Below are 23,558 nucleotides of genomic sequence, written 5' to 3'. Positions count from 1 at the left end.
TGTTTTTGTTTCTTTGTAATTAACTACCATTATATTTCGTAAAACACCTATTCTGCACTTTTTTTTTCTCTCTTCGTATTAAAGGACACTTACTGACATCCCCTTTGTCAATATTTTTGCTTCTTGCCTTACGGAGACTGTGATTATTGATATAAATTCTGCCCTCACACTATTCTTCTCAAAGTGTCTCTCCCCATCACTCCCTCCCTGCCACCCTACTCCCTCTGATTCCAGAGTTCTCCCTCTGCCAACACATAAGCATCTTGGTAATTTTATACCATTTCCTTATTCCATTCGCTCACTCTCTGTGCTAAACAACTCTTTAAATATTTTTCACTCTAACAAAAAATAAAACAAATATTCCCTTTCTATCCCTGCTTTCTTTCAACACAAAATCTGGACTGAAAACCAAGCAGTCCAGATTTAAAACTAATGGTAGGAGCATGACTCCTATATTCTTGGAGATAGACAGTTTGAGAGATTCTATGATTTCTTTCTCTAGGCAGTGGGGAGCTGGTGGATATTCTTCAGCTGGTGAATGAAGTTGAGCAGTGACAAAGGAGGCTAGACTTACCAGCCATGGAAGAATTAGAGGAAAATTGGAGGGAGGCATCTCAATGCTGTAGTCCAGATAGGAGAGAACAAAGGAATGAATCATGGAAGAAACAAAAGGAAAATAGATCAAAGTTATATCTTTACAAAAGAACTGATGAGACTAGATTCCTTATGGGATATGGATGTTAAGAAAATTGTAAATACAAATGAAAACTGAATTTCTAAACTTGAAGGAAATTAAAGTAATGAAAAGGAGTTCTTTTGGTATTATAGAAGATATGAATCTAGTTGGAGTCTGAGGTACTAACCACCATTATTTGGCTCCTCTAATGGAGAGAATTCCATCAACTAAAAATATGGTTTTAGAAACTTAGGAAATAAGTCAAGGTCAGATGTCAGCACTGGAAGTCATTTACACCTTGTCACTCCCACCACTCTCAGGACAAAAGCAACATTAGCACTTCTGGTGACCTTGTAGAAGTGCAGAATCTCTGGCTCTTCCTCAGAATCTGCATTGCAAAGGTCTTTTACATGATTTGTGTGCACAAAGATTGAGAAGCACTGTTCTACTTGGAAGTGATAGTTAAAGACAGCACAGATGAGATAAGGGAGAAACAAAGACGAGAGATCCAAGGATAAAACTCTATTCCATTTGCAGAGGTAGGATAACAAATTAGCACAAGAGAGGAGGAAAAGGCTAAGAGGATAATCTAAATAAAAACATCAAAAAGGAGTGCCTGGTTGGTTCAGTAGGTTAAGTGTCTGACTCAATTTCAGCTCAAGTTTGGGCTCCACACTGGGCTCCACACTGGGCATGGAGCCTACTTAAATATATATACATATGTCAAAAAAGGAAGATTGCTACCAATTCCACAGAGAGGTTTAAAAGGTAAGAACTGAGAAAACTCTTCTGGATTTAGCAATTAATTTATCATTTGTGGCCACAAAGAGATATTTCAGTGGGGTGTTGGTAAGGGAAGAGAAGCCACTGAAAGGGAATAAAGACTATGGGGGTGGGGTATGGAAACTGGGAACAAGAGAGCAGACCAGTCTGAGAAGTTCTGGAATTAAGAGACTGAAAAATTGCTTGGAAGAGAAAATAAGATCAACAGATATTGTTTTGGGGTAGGGAAATCTTGAACACGTTTGAAAGCAGGAGGCAGGACCCCAGTGGCAGTGAGGGTGCCATTGTGAGAGTATAGATTTACAAAGCATGGATGGGATGGGGTGATGATCACTGCCTAAGGTCAGAAGTGGGTTCCTTGGAAAGAAGAGAAGGCAGAGGGATCTGGGGTGAAGAAAGAATGAGCTGATGGTGGATAATCTTAATTTCCTTGGCACTGCAGAAGCCAAGATGGACTGGTGAAGGCAAGAAGCCAGGAAAAGTAGCCTGGATGTGATTCCCAGGAACCAGGATAAGGTGACAAGGGTCTGAATTAGAATCACTGGCATGGACATGGAGAAATAGAAGACATTGATGTGAGTGCTTCCCAAAGAGAGAACCCAGAAAACCTAGGGGATCATTAGCTATAGGAGAGGACAAATAAAAAATGAATCAAGTTTCAAGTTAGAATGAATGGAAGAATTAATGTAGTTTGGAAAGTACTAAGAAAGGATAACTAGGCGTTGGGACCAATCAAATGAAAATGTACAGACATAAAAATATTCGTTTCTTAAAAACTAGGGGGTGGGGGAACAAAGAGAAAGGCAAGGGCCTGCTCTGGACCAGCTGAAAAGTGGGGCCTAAAAAATGTGAAAATGATTTTTAACAAATCAGAAAGCTTTAATAAGTTGGCAAACTGTGAATACTAAGGCAATCTTGAACACTTTAACAAGCTGGAAACATGGAAAGGAAAAAATAAGCTATTAATGAGGAAATAAATTCTGGTTAAAAACATGTTTTAGTCTTCACTTGGGCCAATTTGGAAAGCTTTCTTTGGACCTTAGATATATTGAGGACAAATGTGTACATTCTTCCATTTGCAGTCTATTAAGAATAAAAACTATAATTAAGCACATCTACTTTCCAATGCAAATCCAGAAAAGGATTTAAGAAATTGGATACCAGTATGGACCCTGTACAAACAGGAATAGAGCCACGCGTCATGATGGATACGTGATATTCTATTAATACTCCCAAACTTAAAACAAAATGAAGTGCAGCAGTTTACATAGGACTTGGATACAGAAAGCCCAAAATCAACGTATAAAGAAAATTATTTCCAATAAATTATTTGTATTGCATAGTATATATGGGGTTTTATGAATCAATGGGAAGTGATTGTTTTTTTGCTGATTGTTTTGTTTTGTTTTTAGAATCAGAGCTTTTACACCGGTTGCCAATATAGAATCCAATGGATTACAATGATATCAATTGCTGTTTCTGTAGCAAGCCAAGGGCATTCAGATTCCAATGATTTTTTTAAAAAGGTACTCCTGAAGAAAAACTTCAGCGTCTTAATCTTCCAGTTTTCAAGAAGTGATCATTCCTTATAGCTATTATTCCTTATTCTAACCTACTGGTTTAGTTGAAATTCTAAAACAAACCAAAAAAACAACCTACCATCGTGTAGGGGTAGACGTCTCCAAATCTGCTTCTAATTACATTGATTTAGACTCCTGGTGGATTTATTTGGGTGTTTATAATGTGAACAGTAATTCCAGAACTTTTAAATAAGGGCTACTATTTTTTTTTCTGAGATTCCAGCAAGACTTTAAATGTCAGTTCTTTATTAACAGTATTAACTAGGAAGAAGGGAACCATGTGTAAATGAAATCCACAAGTACACCAAGTGCTTTTTTTTCAGGCATCACCACTGAATTCTTCCCTTTTACTTATGTCCTAAGAGTCTACTATTTCTGTCAAGGGTACCTTGCTTGTCCCACTCATTCAGGTTTGAAAATCTATAAGCATCTCGATATACTATTATTGAATCTTTTAAGAAAACTTTATTCTAAGTAGAATTATGATTTTGACTAGTGTGATTTGATGGGCATGACTCCATCAAATTGATGGAGCAAAGCCAGGGTATGTGAGCAAGGGGGTGAGGGAGAGGTGCATGCCTAGTTTGAGTAACTTGGGTCTTCTAATCAACGGCCTTGTTAATATCCTAGCTTTACCAGATCATCTGCTCCTCTCCTTCTCCCTATTATCTCCCTATGCTATCAAACTACGACAACATCTCTCAATTAGAATAAGTGTCAGATAAGTGCTTTCATGAAGGGGTAGGACCAAGTGAAATTGAAGGAAAAGTTTGAGGATGGGAAGAAATCCTGTCCAAAGCTTTCTCTATGAATTTGTACATCACCAAGCTTCATGAATTTATCAAGCAAATTAGTATTAAAATCAGCTGCATTTTGCTGCAAGAGCACCAAATTTCCTTTCTTCCTTCCCACTCCCCTTTGGTCTTTTCAAATTAGAGACTAAAGAAAATGAAAAGGAATAAGAAAGCAATCCATAAATGTTTTCTCAGTCCTGGCATTCTGGACCAATCCAGTGAAGCTGGAATTATCACAAAACAACATGTTCTTTTAAGAGTCCATTTTCCAAACAAAATAAGTTATGGACTTAGTGGTGGGTGATAAAGGAACAGTTCAGATACTTTGAAACATCTCAAGCTTATTTTTCCAAAAAAAAAAAAAAAATTGGTTTTGGCAATATCTTCTACATGGCTTTTTCCAATAATTTCTTTCTTCAGAACTATGAACATGTGAAGGAAAATCCATTACTGTTCTTAGTCTAGATTTCCTAATCAAAGTCATATGAAAGGTACTCTTGAGAACTTACAAACATTTTTAAAGAAGGTCCTTCTTTCTAATTCAATTTAGACAAAAATAAAATACCACACAAGAGAGATCAAGACAAAAAAATGTATGAGAAAGTGCTCAGTATTGTCAGTACAAGAGAAGTGTCTATTAAAACTCCCACAAGACGCTGCTATGCTAGAACAGTGAAAATGCAAAATACTCATAGTATGGAATGCTGGTGAGGATGGGGAACAGTCTGAACTCCCATAATGCCTATGGGAGTGTAAATGGAAGTCAGGCAAAAAGACAAAATTAAGTATACATTTGCCCTGTGAAGCAGTGATTCCACTCCTAGATATTTATCTAAGAGACATTAAAAGCTATATCCACAATATCTTATACAAAAACGCTTATAAAGTCTAAATTCACAATAACCCCCCCAAAAGACATAATTAGGTATCCACTGACAAGAGAGTAGATAATAAATGCTGGAATATTCACATAATGGAATACTACTCAAGAATTTAAAAAAGGAATTAACTATTAATATCTGCAATGTCATAAATAGAAACTCAATGCAAACACATGGACACATAAAAACTAACATACTGTATGATTCTATTTACATGTAATTATAGATTAGGCAGCCTAATCTACAGGGATGGAACCCAAATCAATGGTTGCTTCTCGAAGAAGGCTCTGTCTGGAGGGATGACAGTGTTCTTTTTCCTGTTGGAGCACAAGATACATAATTATGCATCTTTTTTTGTAACTGATCAAGCTGGGCATTGTACTGGATTTCAATTATACTTCAATAATATATTTTTTATTTAGAAAGGAAATAAAACTTTAACAATTTAAAAATCACCTTGAGTCTTTTTAAAATTGAAAAAAAAAATGAAATGCCTTGGTTAAAGCTTGAGAATTTGAAATGCTTGTCAGATGCAGTTATGAATTCTAAAAATAACATAAGGGCACCTGGGTGGCTCAGTGGGTTAAGCCTCTGCCTTCGGCTCAGGTTCAAGTCATGATCTCAGGGTCCTGGGATGGAGCCCCGCATCGGGCTCTCTGCTCAGCAGGGAGCCTGCTTCCCCCTCTCTCTGCCTGCCTCTCTGCCTACTTGTGATCTCTGTCTGTCAAATAAATAAATAAACCTTAAAATAAGTAAAGATAACATAGTAAATATTTATTATAAACAACCACTTTATTTCCCAGCTTCAGCAGGTTGTACACTGCCTAGCATATAGACCGTGCCGAATATATGCCCTGGGTGGATGAATGGCCATCATTTAAAAATATACTTAGATTTTTCCTTTTTTGTCCTGCAAACCTGTACTTTTCCTCTGTCTGCATCTCATCCTGTGTGTATCTTTCCAGGTTTCTAAACCAGTGATTCTCAAACTTCTGGGCATCAGAACCTTCCAGAGGGCTTGTGAAGCCACAGATTCTTGGGCCTCACCTTCAGAGTTTCTCCTGCATTAGATCTGGGGAGGCTTTGAGAAACGAACCCAACTGACTTTGATGCTGCTTGGTTTGGGGCCACCCTTTGAGGATTACTGCTTCTAGCACTTCTTCAACTGTCACATCAAAGTTCCATTCCTTTCCAACCAAAGGTCAGCGTTTCTTACTTTTAACCACCTTCTTAACAGCCTCGGGCCTCCTCCTCTGAGATTTTATTACTCTTCTCACAGGTTCTTCCCAGTTGCTATTGGGCTCATTCTCTCCTGTACTTTCTTCTTTGGGAAGAAAAAATGCTTGCATGTGTTTTCTGTTCAGGTAGGTGATGAGTCCTTCAAGGGTGGGGACGCTCACTTAGTATCTTCCTTCCTCTCATACCCAGAACAAGCTATAGAGCTAATCAGTGATCAATATGTGCTGATATATCTGATACGTAGACATTCTTCCAAAGCATGTACAGATCCTACTAAAAGCAAGAGCGAATATTCAGGTAAAATAAATCCTTTGTTAGGATGAATTACCTGTCATTGGGACAGTGACTTGGCAACGTCCAGTCGTGGTGTGGGTTAATGAGGAAACCCCAGGACAGGAATACGGAGCTTGGTGTCAGAGTGCCAACCACCAGCTGGAGAGGTTTGCGAGAGCGTGATTTACCTAGGGAGGTAACATGCAGGTTAACTTTGGTAACACAGTAGATTTTTATGATTGGGGTAGAAGGCACAATAATAATTTAAGAAGATGATAAAGAGCATGAAAGCATCAAGTTCTTTTCTTCTGATGGAGTACACAAATATTATCAATGTTTTGCCCATAAATTTAAGCAGAAACCAAACAAAATATCATTTTGAAATTTATGTGCATATGTTTATGCATATATATGTATGTGTATATGGGTAGTATATGCATATAAATTATAGGCAATCATACCTAGGTTTTTTTTTTTTAAGATTTTATTTATTTATTTGACAAAGAGAGAGATCTCAAGTAGACAGAGAGGCAGGCAGAGAGAGAGGGGGAAGCAGGCTCCCTCCTGAGCAGAGAGCCTGATGGGGGGGCTCGATCCCAAGACTCTGGGATCATGACCTGAGCTGAAGGCAGAGGCTTAACCCACTGAGCCACCCAGGTGCCCCTGGGTTTTATTTTCTTATGGGTTAGGGATAGCTATGAAAGTTGTGGCTATTACCAATGAAATAAATAATGCGAATGCGTTGCTCACTTCATTTCTTTTACAGATACAAGAAAAGCATGTTTGTTCTCCCCCTCTTCCCAATACTATGAATAGTGTGAAAGGACATCAAAGATGAGAAAAGAAAGCGTAACATCTGGCTTGTAGGTTATATTCTATTTTAAAACTAGTTTAGAAGTGTAAAATCTCTTATCATACTATTATAATAAGCCACCCCCTTTTCTTGCAGTGAGTGTCTAAATAGAAAATGCATATACATTCTTTTTCTTACATTCCTAATACTGTCGGAAGAGTAGGGATGACATAGGAAGAACATTTGTTTAGATGGGACGAATCAGATTTGGGCAATACCAAGTGATGATAACAAACCACTTTAGATTCTTTTCCAGTATATTGGGGGGGAGCAGTATTTGCATTTTAAAAAATATTTGGAACTTCAGGAGTGGGATCAGTGAAAAAGAACAATGAAGATCCTTTGCCATGGAAACCAACATTGGCTTATAAAAAAAAGTCTGTACATAACATAAAAGTGCAATAAGATATCAAATAAAACTATGCAGAACATAAAACCTTCTTTTTATTTCCACTGGATTCTGTCTTTCATTTCATGAGACCATGCCTCTTGTATTTGCTGTAAGAACTTGTGTTATTTTTATCTAATGTGATAGGAACTAATGGGTAGGAAGGTACCTCTTGTATGAGCTTAGTGGAAGTTACCTGAACCCAATGTCCTTTAAAATTGTGCCATCCTTGATGCTTCTGGTAGATTTAAGTTCTTTGAGTTGTTATTCTGGTGGAAAAACCTTCTCATCCCAGAACATATAAGCCTAATGGTGGCCAGCTGTTTTATGGTAACACAGCTGAATTTTTAAAATTAACATATAATGTATTATATGTTTCAGGGATACAGGTCTGTGATTCATTAGTCTTACACAATTCACAGCACTCACCATAACACAACTGAATTTTTAAAAAGCTATCTAAAATAACTGTCAAGGATAGGTGTTCACTTGTTTGTAAATGTGTTTTTATCTTTTTCCATAAAATTTTCCAGCTCCACCTGCAATGCTACCTTGTATGATCATGATTCCAAGAACACAAGTCTGACTCCCCGAAAAGGTAGAATAGAACCTGGTGAGGCTAAGGGATTTATGTAGTTTGACAAAGGCCTGAAGGGATTTTGATATTCCTTTTTCCACTCCTGAGTTAGTTTTCACTAAGTGATACAACTATCTCATTTTACAATTGAAAAATACGGCCCAGAGAAGTTTCAAGGTCACACCAAGAGCAAGGTCAAGACTTCAATTTCTCTCTTCTGAACTATAATCTAGTTTTTTTCCTTTCTTATCTTTCTTTCTTTTTTTTTTTTAACTAGATCATTGACATACTCATGATATATGAAGATTATGCCATTTAGAGACAAAATATACATTTTCCTTTCTCCAAGGGAACGGCATGGCCATAAAACAATTATTTCACTAAACTTGGATCTTAACATAAACGTGATTAAAATTTATGTGGCAAATGCAGATATAAATTGAATTGAAGTTAATGCATTAGGCATTGTATCATTCTCAAAAGCAGATTACAAAAAAATTACATCCGTTGCCCGAGAGGAAAGGTGGGGCATTATATCCTGATCAAGATGAAATAATTTCCTGAGCTGGTCATCACAAAGGGAAAAATAATTTCAAGTCCAGTGTCCTAGAAGTTCCCAAATGAAGTTACAAAGCGTGACTAAGGTGTAATCCCTCTTTTGATGTCCCTTACACATTTCTTTATGTTTGTCTTGAGAAACAGCTTGATGAGAACATGAAGCCAGAATCCCATGGACCCATACTAATACTTCCTGACTTTGTTAAATATTCTGAAATAAAGTTTCATTAGAAGTTATAAGGAGTCACTAAAATTTCCCTCCTGCTTTGGAAGAATTTGGGAGGCCAGGAAAAGGAATTGGTATTTTTCAAAATGCTTACTGCATCCCTAAAAAGAAGCAAAAACGAACGGAAGGAGGGGAGGGGACCGTGGCAACAAATTTCTGGTAACAGGCTTGGCTAATGCCTCCAGAAGACACAATTCACAGCTGCGAAGGGCCTGTTTGCTACATGTATCTGAAGATCTGTGCACTCCCCCAACCCATTTCATTGCTCTAGAAACACAGAACAAACAGGAGAGATCCCTTTTGCTTGACATCTAGTATACTACAAAAGATAAACATGGTTATGAAATACTAAGACCAGTTCACATTAGTAAATGCCAAAGAAAAGCGAAATATTTTTATCAATAATCTACAGTCAGGGAGATGTGAGATTGGACGGTAAAGGCATACTCCCATCTTTTTTAGGTTCTGACCGCAATGGCCTACTTATTTGATCTGCGAAGAAATTTTAATAGTGAAACTGGGACAATGTAAGATTTTAATCTTTCTTTAGTCATGTAGAAAATGTTTCTACTCATTTATTCGTAGGTTATTTACTTTCCTATTTCCAGTCTCCCTCTCCCTGGGAGTCTCCGCATTGTGTTGCTATTCTAGGAAATTGGTCCTTGCTCTCATGTTGGACTAAATAGAAGAGGGTCCAAAGGAAGAAAGAGGAGGAATAAAGTAGAACCCATGTTCCAACCCATTTAGCATGCATAGAAAGGAGTGATGCTTTTAAAATGTGAACAGTCTCCTTCAACAAAGGCTAGACATCAGATTTTGCCCTTAAAAGCTGGAAAACACCAGACAAGGCCCAAGTTGACACACTGTGAAGTAGATTCAGGCTAACAGGAGTTAACTCTAAGTGAGCACATACTATGGGGCAGGCCCTATCCTGCAAGGCCACACATGCATGAACTCATTTATCCCTCACGACAACCCTGGTGTGCAGGAGAAAGGAGGCACTGAGAAGTTTAGTAATTTGTCTAAATTCCTCAGGTTTGTATGTAGTGGTGCTGGGATAAGATCCCAAGCAGTCTCTACAACCAGATCATGGTACTTGCAAGCTAGGTTATCTGCTGGGGCCTGCTGTGTTACATGTTCTAATCTACATTCCTAACTCATCCCCAAGGAATTGGTTTCCATGGGTAGAAATGACAAAGCATGGTTTAAAGTTAATAAAATCTGAAAAATGAACAAAATATACCTGAGCAGGACTTCTTCTGACTCGGAGGGGGAGCAGGCCGCACAACGATCAGATATTTAGGCTCCGCATCTGGAAATAATAACATTATGTATCAGTAAAATTCTCTGAGAGGGAGCAATGAATGTTCACGACAGCAAACCCATGTCCTGACTCAATGTTCCCCGGCCTTAATCATTGTAACCATCTCACCCATGGATGAGAGGACCCAGGAATGTGTGAAGTTAATACTCCCTGAGACAATTCAGTCCATTAAGATTTTGAAATGAAAATTAAATCCAGATTTTCAAAACCAAATGGATGGGAGTCGGGGAGAGGTCTTGAATCTTGCTATACATAGATTTTTGTGCCACATTTTCATCAAGCCTTCCCACTGCAAAGAGATTTTTTAAAAATCTGATCATACCCATTTTGTCATCCTACTCTTCACAGAAGCCATCCTGATGCTTCAAAAGCAGGGAAGGAAAATCATACTTGCCTAAGACCCATGAGATGCAACAGGACCTCAACTGCCTTATGATCTGAAACTGCTCACTTCCACAGTAATATGAATATTCATAATGTCCTCTTTATTTTCATCCTCTTTGCATAATCTCTTAGCCTGTTAGCATATTCAGCCAATCATTTTTGTGAACAATATTTAACAAAGTCACAATTTCAGGTGGTATACTCTTCATCTACAATATGTCAATGGAAAATAAAAGAGAATCTCTTTTAAAAAATATTTGGACTGATGATTTGCAGATCTATATCCCTGAACAAATAATACATTATATGCTAATTAAAAAGTAAATACATGTGTATTTACATGGGAAAAAAATATTTAGGCTTTGGCGCTCCTGGGTGGCTCATTCGGTGAAGCATCTGCCTTCGACTCAGGTCATGATCTCAGGATCCTGGGATCAAGTCCCACTTCAGGCTCTCTGCTCAGTGGGGTGTCTGTTTCTCTCTCTCTCTCCCTCTGCCTCTCCACTCCTTTTGTGCTCTCTCTCTTGCTCATGCTCTCTCAAATAAATAAATGAAAACTTTAAAAAATATTTAGGCTTTGGGGACGCCTCAGTGGTGCTGTTGGTTAAGCATCAACTCCTGATTTTGGCTCAAGTCATAATCTCAGGGTCATGGGATTCTGCAGCTCTGCCCTCAGAATGGAGCCAGCTTGAGATTCTCTCTCCCTTGTCCTATTCCTTCCACTTTGTGTGCTCTCTATGTAAAAATAAATTGGTAAGATCTTTTTAAAAAAAATTTAGGTTTTAAATAAAATGATGTTTAAACCATCGATATGCACTAAATCAGGGGCTAATAATTTTTCAAATCATCTTCTTTTTTGAATTGGTATTTCTGAGATGGTTGATTTAAATATACATAAATAAGACAAATGTAATTGGGCATACTGAATAGCATTTCATAAGCACTTCTACTGAACTGGTTGGTGACTATTATCTACAATAATTCTCTAGTAACTTTGGATTCTGAAGTTCATTCTGCATCGTATCTCATTTGGATGCTGTAGTCAACAAGAGTTCTCCCTTGCTCACTCAGACAGAACTTACATCTTTGTTTTGTTTTCATTCTGGATTTAAATGTCTCCCCTCTATGAGTCTGGAACAGAGGCCTTCCCTGCCCAAGGCTTTACAGAGCTGACCTCATCTTCAGCTGGACACAACCTGGCAGTTCAAGCCCTTTCAATCACTTGTGCCTTTGTCTTTTACTGGACACCCCACACAGCCTTATTTGCGATAACCTGCTACATTAACTATACCGCATAAAGGAAACCAGGTAACCTCTCCAACAGACCTCAGAGCTTTGTCTCCTTTCTTATGATTGCCTCATGAACACAATATGGTTAAAGGAATGTTCATTATGTTTCAGAGTCTCGTGTTTGAAGGCATAGCTTCCTTAGTGGGGCTTAGACAAGGAAGATTGAACCTAAATCAAAGGTCCCTAGTAGGAATATAATACACTCCCTGATTGTATTTGGGATCTAAAGTAATATAAGTATTAAGAATGTACCACATAGTCAGTACTTTCTTCATGGAGGGCACTTACGAAACACTTTACATTTGTGACTAATTACTCCTCATGGCAATCCTACTTGATATACACCACTATGGCACATTTGTGGAGGAGGTCACTGAGGCAGGGTCAGCTTCATGGGCAGTCAACATGCCCTGTCACACAGGCCCCATGTTCAGAAGCATCCCATGCTTGGTTTAATGCCCTGCTGTCAGTGTGCTGAAATTCTTAATAGTTTTTATCTTTGCATCTGTGTTTGGTAAGGGCAGTGAAGGGCCAATAAAGCCTGTGTGGGAGCAGAGGAGCCAGAGCAATAGATAGGCTGCAGTTTCTTTCCCACCCATAGTGGTTGAGATGCCCTCTCAGCACAGCATTCCCAGGGACCCAGGACACATGGGGGTTCAGCAAGACTCCAAGGTCAAACAGAGCAAGCATACTGCATCTCTGGCTGAGGAAGAGGGCATGGAGGGGACCTGTGTGGACACACTCACTGTTCAAGCAAACCAAAAGTCGCTTCCATGCAGAAGGCAATGGCCTTGTAACCCAAACAACCAAGCAATCCTATAGCATCCCCTATTGTTCCTGTTAGTTCTCTGTATTTGCCAACCACTTATGCCGAAAAGGACTATCTCAAAGAAAAAGGGAAGCTGGACCAACCCCCAGTTCCCGTGCCTTTCCCTTCTTTGTCACTCATAAGTAAGCCAAAGGCAGAGTTACAGAATGTCCACATGTCAAGGAGTGAAGGACAGAGAGTTAGTGTTTTGCATTTCCATTCTTTGGGTAAGGAGATACACATGCACGTATCAATGACAAATTACAAATTGTGTGATCTGTGATTCTGCTTTGGTGTTAAAGGCCCATCTTGGCCTTTAAAACTGGCCTTGCATGATGTAAAGAGAAATGGCAAAATTTAGGTTAATGATTTAAAATTTTAATTTACTTAATGCCATTGGATAGCAAATAAAATAACACCATCACAAGCTGGGAACCTGTGGAAGAAAGGAAATATTTTAGGATCTTTAATGATAATTTTCTCCTGCTTTTTGAAATTTGGCTGTGCAAATCATATGCTGTCTTGAATTTACTTCTAGAAACCAAAACGAAATCTCTGTTTTTCTTAAGTTACCCTCACTGTGGCAGGGTCTCTTAGCTTTTCACTTCCTTCCTTGATGCACATTAATTCAATTCTGCCTCAGCAGCTTAAAAAAAAAAGCCTGAAATACTAGAAAAATAACATGCGTGGAAGCCAGAGATAGTGCCATGATCCAAGACATATGTTTATAAGAGCAATTTAAAAGTAATTTTTGTTATGATCAGTCATTTTGCATAAAGCCTAGGCTGTGACAGCCAGATACAAATTAGAACAGATGTCGGGAACAGGGGGCAGACAGGAGGCCTCTCACTACTCATTAGAAACTCCCAACATTCATATATTTCAGCAGTCTTTGTGCTCGATTTGGAATGCAAACATGGAAAAATAAAACAACTAAAAACCAAAATATCTATTTCAGTTCTGTACTCTGAAACTCTTTGCAAATCTGTAGTAGCCTGGAAATACATACACTGTAGCTTGGTCAGCCATTCTATTCACACATGCCAAAACACACTCGTTCTTCATTTAGAAAATGTATATAATTAAAATGTCCACTTCAGCAAATTTGTGTAGAATACAGTTAAGCCTATACTGTGTTGCAGACTGATTACATCTAATTCTCTTAATATTTCAAATGCCCTGAGGTGAAGGATTGTGACAGCTTACTGTTTAAGGAAATCTACTACTGAAATTCTTTATAAAGTGCTAGAGTTTTTGGTAATGCAAATAATTCTTCAATAATCGCTCTGTTTGATAAATTCCAATTTTCACATTTTTATTAGAGGACCTCCACCTTGCAAACCACACTGCTCTAGAATGAAGTCATAGCGAGCTTCATTTCTGCAGTGCAAATTTCCACAAAATAAAAATTTTTAAAAAATTTTTTATTTTTTATAAACATATATTTTTATCCCCAGGGGTACATGTCTGTGAATCGCCAGGTTTACACACTTCACAGCACTCACCAAAGCACATACCCTCCCCAATGTCCATAACCTCACCCCCCTTCTCCCAACCTCCCTCCCCCCAGCAACCCTCAGTTTGTTTTGTGAGATTAAGAGTCACTTCTGGCTTGTCTCCCTCCCAATCCCATCTTGTTTCATTGATTCTTCTCCTACCCACTTAAGCCCCCATGTTGCATCACCACTTCCTCATATCAGGGAGATCATATGATAGTTGTCTTTCTCTGCTTGACTTATTTCGCTAAGCATGATACGCTCTAGTTCCATCCACGTCGTCGCAAATGGCAAGATTTCATTTCTTTTGATGGCTGCATAGTATTCCATTGTGTATATATACCACCTCTTCTTGATCCATTCATCTGTTGATGGACATCTAGGTTCTTTCCATAGTTTGGCTATTGTGGACATTGCTGCTATAAACATTCGGGGGCACGTGCCCCTTTGGATCACCACATTTGTATCTTTAGGGTAAATACCCAGTAGTGCAATTGCTGGCTCAAATAGCCAAAGGGATATTGAAAAAGAAAGCCAAAGTTGGTGGCATCACAATTCCAGACTTCAAGCTCTATTACAAAGCTGTCATCATCAAGACAGCATGGTACTGGCACAAAAACGGACACATAGATCAATGGAACAGAATAGAGAGCCCAGAAATAGACCCTCAACTCTATGGTCAACTAATTTTAGACAAAGCAGGAAAGGATGTCCAATGGAAAAAAGACAGCCTCTTCAATAAATGGTGTTGGGAAAATTGGACAGCCACATGCAGAAAAATGAAATTGGACCATTTCCTTACACCACACACTAAAATAGACTCAAAATGGATGAAGGACCTCAATGTGAGAAAGGAATCCATCAAAATCCTTGAGGAGAACACAGGCAGCAACCTCTTCGACCTCAGCCGCAGCAACATCTTCCTAGGAACATCGCCAAAGGCAAGGGAAGCAAGGGCAAAAATGAACTATTGGGATTTCATTAAGATCAAAAGCTTTTCACAGCAAAGGAAACAGGTAACAAAATCAAAAGTCAACTGACAGAATGGGAGAAGATATTTGCAAACGACATATCAGATAAAGGACTAGTGTCCAGAATCTATAAAGAACTTAGCAAACTCAACACCCAAAGAACAAATAATCCAATCAAGAAATGGGCAGAGGACATGAACAGACATTTCTGCAAAGAAGACATCCAGATGGCCAACAGACACATGAAAAAGTGCTCCATATCACTCAGCATCAGGGAAATACAAATCAAAACCACAATGAGATACCACCTTACACCAGTCAGAATGGCTAAAATCAACAAGTCAGGAAATGACAGATGCTGGCGAGGATGCGAAGAAAGGGGAACCCTCCTACACTGTTGGTGGGAATGCAAGCTGGTGCAGCCACTCTGGAAAACAGCATGGAGGTTCCTCAAAATGTTGAAAATAGAACTGCCCTATGCCCAGCAATTGCACTACTGGGTATTTACCCTAAAGACACAAACGTAGTGATCCAAAGGGGCACGTGCACCCAAATGTTTATAGCAGCAATGTCCACAATAGCCAAACTATGGAAAGAACCTAGATGTCCATCAACAGATGAATGGATCAAGAAGAGGTGGTATATATACACAATGGAATACTATGCAGCCATCAAAAGAAATGAAATCTTGCCATTTGCGACGACGTGGATGGAACTAGAACGTATCATGCTTAGCGAAATAAGTCAAGCAGAGAAAGACAACTATCATATGATCTCCCTGATATGAGAAAGTGGTGATGCAACATGGGGGCTTAAGTGGGTAGGAGAAGAATCAATGAAACAAGATGGGATTGGGAGGGAGACAAACCATAAGTGAATCTTAATCTCACAAAACAAACTGAGGGTTGCTGGGGGGAGGGGGGTTGGGAGAAGGGGGGTGAGGTTATGGACATTGGGGAGGGTATGTGCTTTGGTGAGTGCTGTGAAGTGTGTAAACCTGGCGATTCACAGACATGTACCCCTGAGGATAAAAATATATGTTTATAAAAACATAAAAAATTAATTAAAAAAAAAAAAACCACAATGAGATATCACCTCACACCAGACAGAATGGCTAAAATCAACAAGTCAGGAAATGACAGATGCTGGTGAGGATGCGGAGGAAGGGGAACCCTCCTACACTGTTGGTGGGAATGCAAGCTGGTGCAACCACTCTGGAAAACAGCATGGAGGTTCCTCAAAATGTTGAAAATAGAACTCCACAAAATAAAATTTAATAAGCCAGGATGCTCCTACAGGAAATCATGTAAGGGTCTTGAACAAAAATAATAATTTACCCTTGCCATCTTTTTAACAAGTTGGTTTCATATCAAACTAAATTTCTCAACACAAAAGCATATACTCTAGAGCCTGGAATTACATCTTGCTTGCTAGTTGCTTATATAAGGTGAGTGCTTAATGTATGCACATCTGTTTCCTCACCTGCAAAATGGGGGGGGGGGGGGGGAATCACAGTACCTACCTGCAAAGGGTCTTAGTGATGATTAACCTGTAACAGTGCCTAAGACACAGAAAGAGCTTAGTTAATGATGGCTATTATCATGACAATAAAGATGGGGATTCCTTGAAAGCAGAAATTTGTGTCTTTAGAGGCCCTGGGGACTTATAAAAAGGAAGGAAAATGTTCAAAGCCTTTTTTTTTTTTTTTTTAAAGCAATTATCACAGGGTCCAAAATGCAAAACTTTCACAAAAATAAAATTAAACACCATACAGACAAAGATCCTCTGTCCTGACCAGACTAAGTAGCTCTTATGAGCTCTTTCAGGCTTTTTTGTGTTCATCTCTCTGTGGTCCAATTTTATCAAGCATTTTAGTAAAATGATTTAGCCAGAAACCCCTATCTTCCACACCTGATCACATACCTGATCACAAGTGAGGATCCTTAACCTCCACCACCCCTTGATCACCCTGGCCTGCCTTCAGCAAGAATCTTGCCAGGTTAGTTTAGCCAGATTCCCCCACCCCTTATCCTCATGTTTCTTCTTAGTCATTTTCCATCCATGTATTCCCACCTGCTTCTTGGCTATAAATTCCCACTTTTCCTTGTTGCATTCAGAGTTAAGCTCAGTTTCTCTCCCACACTGCAAGATCCCATTGTTGTGGTCCCTATGCCCACTGCAATAGTCCCTACCTTTAAACAAAGTCTTCCTAGCTATCTTTAACAAATGCCACTGAATAAATTCTTCCTTCATAATACTCACATCAATCCAAAAAATCCTAGAAAATTTACTGGTATGCAGAATCTGGCAGCACATAATACAATAATATATTATGGCCAAATGTAGGTTTATCCCAGAAATGTATCATACAAAGAAAAAAAAATAAGCCTATTTCAACAGGTACTAAAAGTCATTTCACAACATTCAACACTAATTCTTATGTGATAAATAAGGAATGAATGGACACTTTTGTTAATATGATAAAATAGATCTTGGGACATCTGACCCAACTTTCTGTAATGCAGAGCACCCTACACATACGTTCCTGTTGAGAAGCTCTTCCTGGCTTTATCAGAACATTCAACTATCATTTTTATTTCCTTTTTATTGCTTTATTTTTAAAAATGTTATCCTAGGATTCGATTTTATAACCTGCTTCAGCTTTCGTATTGAGTACTTGAGCCCACAGATTATTAGGGAAACAAACACGAGTAATATAACCAACTACATCACGTGTTCTTTGGGAGACTAAAATGAGATGGTGGGTTTGAAGCGTTATTGGAATATTTACACATGAGACCAGCTTACCAGAATTGCAAGTTGGAACAAACTTGCTCACAAAGACCTAGATTTAAGTTTCTATGTCCATTTCCCTCTTTGAGGTACCTCCTTGCTTTACTGAGTACGGCTTATTTATTATTCAAGCTTATTTTCACTTGTTCTCAGGATCACAAAAGTCGCCATTTGCAAGTTACTGTGAGTGGATTCATGGTAACACAGTGCTTCTGCTCACGTCGCATTCTATTTCAATGACATAAAGCAAAGCACATATGCTCTACTAAATGCATACAGGACAATGTGCAGGCTTTCCTCTGGTAGGAGAGGGCCCAGGCAGTGAACAGTTAACACGGTGGTGCTTTAAAGGTCTGGGTCAGGGAAGGTGAACATCATCTCAGATATCCTTCAAGGGTTCAGGGAAGGGATTCAAGATGAAATTGAATTTTTGAGTTGACTCTGAATCTCTTTTTTTTTTTTTTTTAAGATTTTATTTATTTGACAGAGAGAGATCATAAGTAGGCAGAGAGGTAGGCAGAGAGAAAGGGTGGGGGGGAGCAGCCTCCCTGTGGAGCAGAGAGCCTGTTGCGGGGCTTGATACCAGGACCTTGGAATCATGACCTGAACTGAAGGCAGAGGCTTTTACCCACTGAGCCACCCAGGCGCCCCTGAACACCTTTGTCAGTAACTAGATTTTTGATGTTAAAAAAAAAAAAAAATTCATTGAATAGGTAGAATTATCCCTCCTGTGATTTGGAGATCTGAAAAGAACAGTGATGCTTGATCTTTGGTTCACCTCCAGAGAGGGGAAGAGACGGCTGCCTCTGGGTCCCAATGGAAGAGGCTGAAATCTCTTGCTCTCTGGAGGTAACTGGGGCTGTAGAAAGGCTTCTGAGATGTAGAAAGTGGGCCGCAGAAACCCAGCAAGGAGAACAGTGGGCACTGAGCTAGAGCCCTGTTCACACGAGGGGCTTCCTCTGAACAGCTGTGCTGGCCCTCGCTGGGATTTTGGCCACTAGGCACCTAATCAGAGGGTGGAAGAACAGAAAACAGGGATCTTGGGGCAGGCAGGGGGAGAATGGAGTCCCGGGCTCTTTCATGATGTGCAGAAGTTGGATGGGCTTCCAAATGAACTCCACCAGCTTTTCAGGGGTTGCAAGACTGGTCTGGGGGAAGGGAGGGAGGAAAGAATAGAATCCAAAGGGAAGAAATCTGATTTCCTTCTAATCTAGCAAGTGAGACTTTACGAGTTTTAATTTGATTTGGAGACATAAAAGCAACATAGTATTATCTGAGTCCCAAATGATAACAATATTATAAATAAAGCTGTTTTATAAGAAATGGCATATTAAACATTCAGAGCACCCTATTTCAATGGCTCTAAGACATACTGTCCCCTAGCTTTTAACATTTCTCAAATGCATTCTATGATTGGTGGTATCTTACATCGTTCAGGGGCAGTTGTGACTTTGTTGTCCTTACCGAGACCTTTCCTAGGAAGGTCAAGAAATTGACAGTTTCAAGAAGAAGGTCAGTGATTTGGAAGAAAACTCAGTAGAGAAGGGTTGCAAAGCTTCTGCATCACTAGCATTCTTGCTGGCCTAGTGAGTGGTGTGGTGTGGGGTGGTGTGGTGTGGAAAAACAAGGCTATTGAAAATCAGAATCAAAAGGTGAAACAGAAGGTTCAGACTCTCAAGGTCAAGATATTTAACAGTTACTGAACTTTTTTGTTGTTTATTTTACTTTAAAATTTTTTAAAGTGATATTTTCCTTGCTTAAGGTCCCAGCCCTAGTCTAGCCATGAGAAAAACATCAGATAAAACTAAACTGAAGGACATTCTACAAAATATCTAACCAGAACCTTTCACCAAAAATAAAGAAAGTCGAGAAAACAAGACACTGTCCACCAGAGTCAAAGGAGACATGACAAAATGTAACACGGTATCCCACATGAAATCAGGATGAGAAAAGGGATCTTAAGTAAAAACTAAGGAAATCAAAGTACAGACCTCAGTTAATAACATATCAATATTGGTTCATTAGTTGTGACAAATGCACAATATTAACATGTCAAGAATAGAATTTAAAGGTCAAGTATGTAGGAATTGTACTATATGAGCAACTTTTCTGTAAATCTAAAGCTAAGGCAAAGACTTAATTAAAAAAATAAAATCATATCTCTTTATAAAAAATAGATAATATTATCATATTATGTATCATTATGTATCAGTGATACCAAGGAAGTTGTTTCGATAAATACAAAATAAAGGCTGAAGGGATGCATTAATCAAGAGCTTTATTGTTTTTTACTTTTATATGAAAGAGTGGTGTGATTTACAGCTTAAGTTGATAAAGTTTGATAAAGTAAGGTAACTTTTTTTTTTAGTAAGGTAACTATTTTTAAGAGATGTCAATGTGGCACCTCATAAGACTACTAATAAATTAAGAATAAAATCACTGACAAAACCTAAAACAGGACAAAACTATGGCCAGGGAAGTAACCATGCATAAATATTATCAATCCTCCTTTGCATCTGCAAGTGTCCACATGCCACACTTGGCTGTAATCTGTCCCGAAAGGGCATACTCCAAATTAAGTACACCCTTTAGCTTTCAGCATTTGGCAGGCAGCTCCTATGCCTTATATCATCAACACTAACACTGAGTCATGTCTGTTTGAAAAATCCCCTTGAAAATCCTCTTTGTGTTTGAAGCCCAGGCAGAGGGTTCCATTTACCCATCAGTCAGTACTGAAGGAAAAAAATAAAAATAAAAGACTCCAGAGTGTGGCCATGGAAGGGAGAAGCCAACAGAGCTCCAGCCAGGGCCCTCCACTCTGTAGTCCTACCTCACTGCCTTTGCCTAATCCTGCAGACACTGTCCCTCACCCTCTGGTCCATGAAGGGGAGTCTCACTGAGAAAGAGAGAGGTGTTAATATGGTGGGGAGTTGGGATGTTTCAAGTAAATGCTACTTGTCTACTCATTTCTTGAAAGGCCCCTCGTTGCTCCTTCAAGATTTCAGTGGAGTAACCAACCTTACTCCCTACCTGTTCCACCCATTCTCATCTTCCAGTGATAAAATAATAATAATAACCACCACCCATGGATACCACTCCATCAACTCCATTTCGGCAATGAGGTATAAAGGATTCATATTTGAACTGCAGTCCACTTCTATTCTGAAGCCACATCACTGGAAAACGAGAAGCTCACGTACAGTTGATGCATCCCTCCTGAGGGTAGTATCAACAAAAGAACTCACCACAAAACACCATCAGCAAGGGACCCTAGAGTAATGGCATATTAAAAAACTAAAACAGCAGCAGTTGATAGACTTGACCCACTCAGGAATACCACTGATATCCTTTCAAAAAATTCCATACCCCTTTCAGAAAAACACTGATGGGACATTTTTCTAGAAAATTGAGGCAAAAACGATGTCTACTTCAGTACATGCAAACTTGTGGTTTTGCAAAGCTTCATGACACCCAGAAGTTCAAACAGAAGACAGTAGTTATAAGTCACATCAGGAGTGCACGGAATTTACTAATTTATTTATGAATAGAAAAGTTTACTAACTTCTAACAATTCGCTTAGATTACTAGCACTTTGCCCTTAGTTGCACATAAAAATGAAAGTCTATAGAATTATGAATCATCACAAATGAATAAAAATCCTCTGACTTTCAGAGTGTTTCTAAGTCCCTGTGGATGATGTGGTAGGCTGAGCCTGACATCGATTCTGGCCCAGACTCAGTTCATGTTTTGTTCATTTCTGTACTTTTAAACCTAGAAACAGTAATTACACAACAAATGTTTTCTGAAATAATGAATCTGTTCTTCCATGCCTTTATCGCCAGGGATGAGAATAAAGATGGAGGAACTGAGGCTTTTCAAGAAGAAAGGAAAAAATAATTGGAGGTTTGGGATATAGCAAAAGCAAATTGTCTTTTTTTTTTTTTTTTAAGCTTGTGAGCTGTAATTGCTGAATTACTGTTTGATAAGCCTATCTGTAGAAATATTTTCTTTGAAGTTTTTGTTTAAAATTAATGTGTGGTTTGTATGTAAGAATTATCCCTCTTTCATCAGAAAAGTTTAAAGCAAATTTTTAAAGCACATCCTACACTGTTCAGTAATTATTTCCTTTACAAAATCAGTTAAATACTGGACCAATCCTCACTTTGACAGGACGTTCTGCTATGGCCCCCAGTGGGGGCTCAGAGGTCTGGCTACTCTCAGCCTTTGAGAGGAGGCTCCCAGGTCCTGCCCACCCCCCCACCCCCCTGGTAGGGGGAGAATGGTAAGGGCTGAACGATACTCCAGTATAGTTAATGCAAAAATGAACAAGAAGAGCCTCCACTAGAACATTCTAGAATGTTCTGTCAAAGATTTGTTCTGAAGAGAGCGGATAGCTTCTATTGGGATGTTTACTATAGGTGGTATTCAGACTTGTTTGAAATTGATGGCAGTAAGGAAAAGCAGCCTCCCCACCCCCACCCCCCAGTGAGTAGTGCATTGAGCATGGTGGGAAAGGAGAATGGAGCTGCGGTTGGAAGACAGGATGTGGGCAAGGAAGGGGTGGATGGAAGGAGTTGGAGGGGGAATGAGGGCTTTTCCTAAACACAATAATATGTATTCCCAGAATCTCTGCTACAATCCTGCACTCTTCACAGCTTGCTCAGAACTGTCTTGTAGGAAAAATGCATCCTTTTTCCAGAATAACATTTCAGAGGCACATTCCATGGAGGAGACATTGCTGGAAGCTTTTTCTGAGAGTTTTAATTTCAGTGAGAATCTGGGAGACCGTGTGCAGAAAACACATGTCAGCCAGCGCCAGCAACATTCTCTGCAGGCCCAATCAATGCAAATAATAATCATCATCAAAAGACGAAACCCCTGTTTTTATAAGTGGGGGTAAAGTGACATCAAGGGCCAAGTATGAAACATTTTCCTTTTTCCACTTGGCACGGTATATATGGGCTATTTATTGTTGCACCTGTGGGTGAAAGCAGACTCTCCCTTGTCCCGCCTGACTGCTTGGAACCCTCTCCCATCAGTGTCAGCAGCAGGATCAAGGCCCAGTACTTCTGACCTCACCCCCCAAGCCTGAAAAGTCAATCTCCCCTTCCCACGGGTCTGCCATCCCAACCCATGAACTCAACAGTATTGAAGTCTGTGAACCGAGACAGCCTGTGTATCTGAACGGGAGTAGGAGAGGGGTTTGCACCTGCTTAAGAACCCCAGGAATGCCTGAGTCAGTGCAAGCTTGTGTGAGGACTGCTGCAGCCAGGTCCTGCTGGACATCACCAAGGGGCTGCGCACACCAAAACCTCCCTGCATTCACCCCCTACCCCCCAGTCCCTCCTGAAGGCAAAGGGCAGCAGCAATCACCGAGTCTGGGTGGGGAGGTCTAGCAGCGGGAGCAGGAGGGGACCAGGCTTTGAAACAAACCATAGTCGGGGCTGGGAGATCAGCACATAGGAGCCCAGGTGCTTGGCCCCGAGTACGTATGCCCCTGTCTCATCTGACCTTATTGAGAAAACAGCAGCAGCAACAGCAAAGCATTCAACTTCAAAAGCAGGGCCCTTCTGAGTGCATGGGTCACAGGCCCATGAAGTCAGCCTTAACCTGATCCTTCCCTCCCCAATCCCCTCATACTGAGCATAACTGTGAGGTACCAGG

At 39.6% G+C, this 23,558-nt stretch overlaps 1 protein-coding gene across 38 annotated transcripts in view; it reads right to left on the bottom strand.

Annotated features, from left to right (window-relative positions):
* ABI3BP (ABI family member 3 binding protein) overlaps window positions 1-23,558 on the bottom strand; it is a 253,905-nt gene that overhangs the window by 154,990 nt on the left and 75,357 nt on the right. For all 38 annotated transcript variants that reach the window (XM_059164296.1, XM_059164302.1, XM_059164308.1 and 35 more), the window contains exons 3-4: window positions 10,072-10,140; window positions 6,282-6,414 (exon numbers count right to left, since the gene is read on the bottom strand). In XM_059164296.1, coding sequence (XP_059020279.1) covers window positions 6,282-6,414; window positions 10,072-10,140 — 202 coding nt within the window. The remainder of the gene's footprint in view (window positions 1-6,281; window positions 6,415-10,071; window positions 10,141-23,558) is intronic.

Source organism: Mustela lutreola, chromosome 2 (assembly GCF_030435805.1).
Source record: "Mustela lutreola isolate mMusLut2 chromosome 2, mMusLut2.pri, whole genome shotgun sequence".
NCBI classification, from domain to species: Eukaryota; Metazoa; Chordata; class Mammalia; order Carnivora; family Mustelidae; genus Mustela; species Mustela lutreola.
The sequence above is the reverse complement of the archived record's forward strand: the minus strand, read 5'-3'. Positions and strand labels throughout refer to the sequence as shown.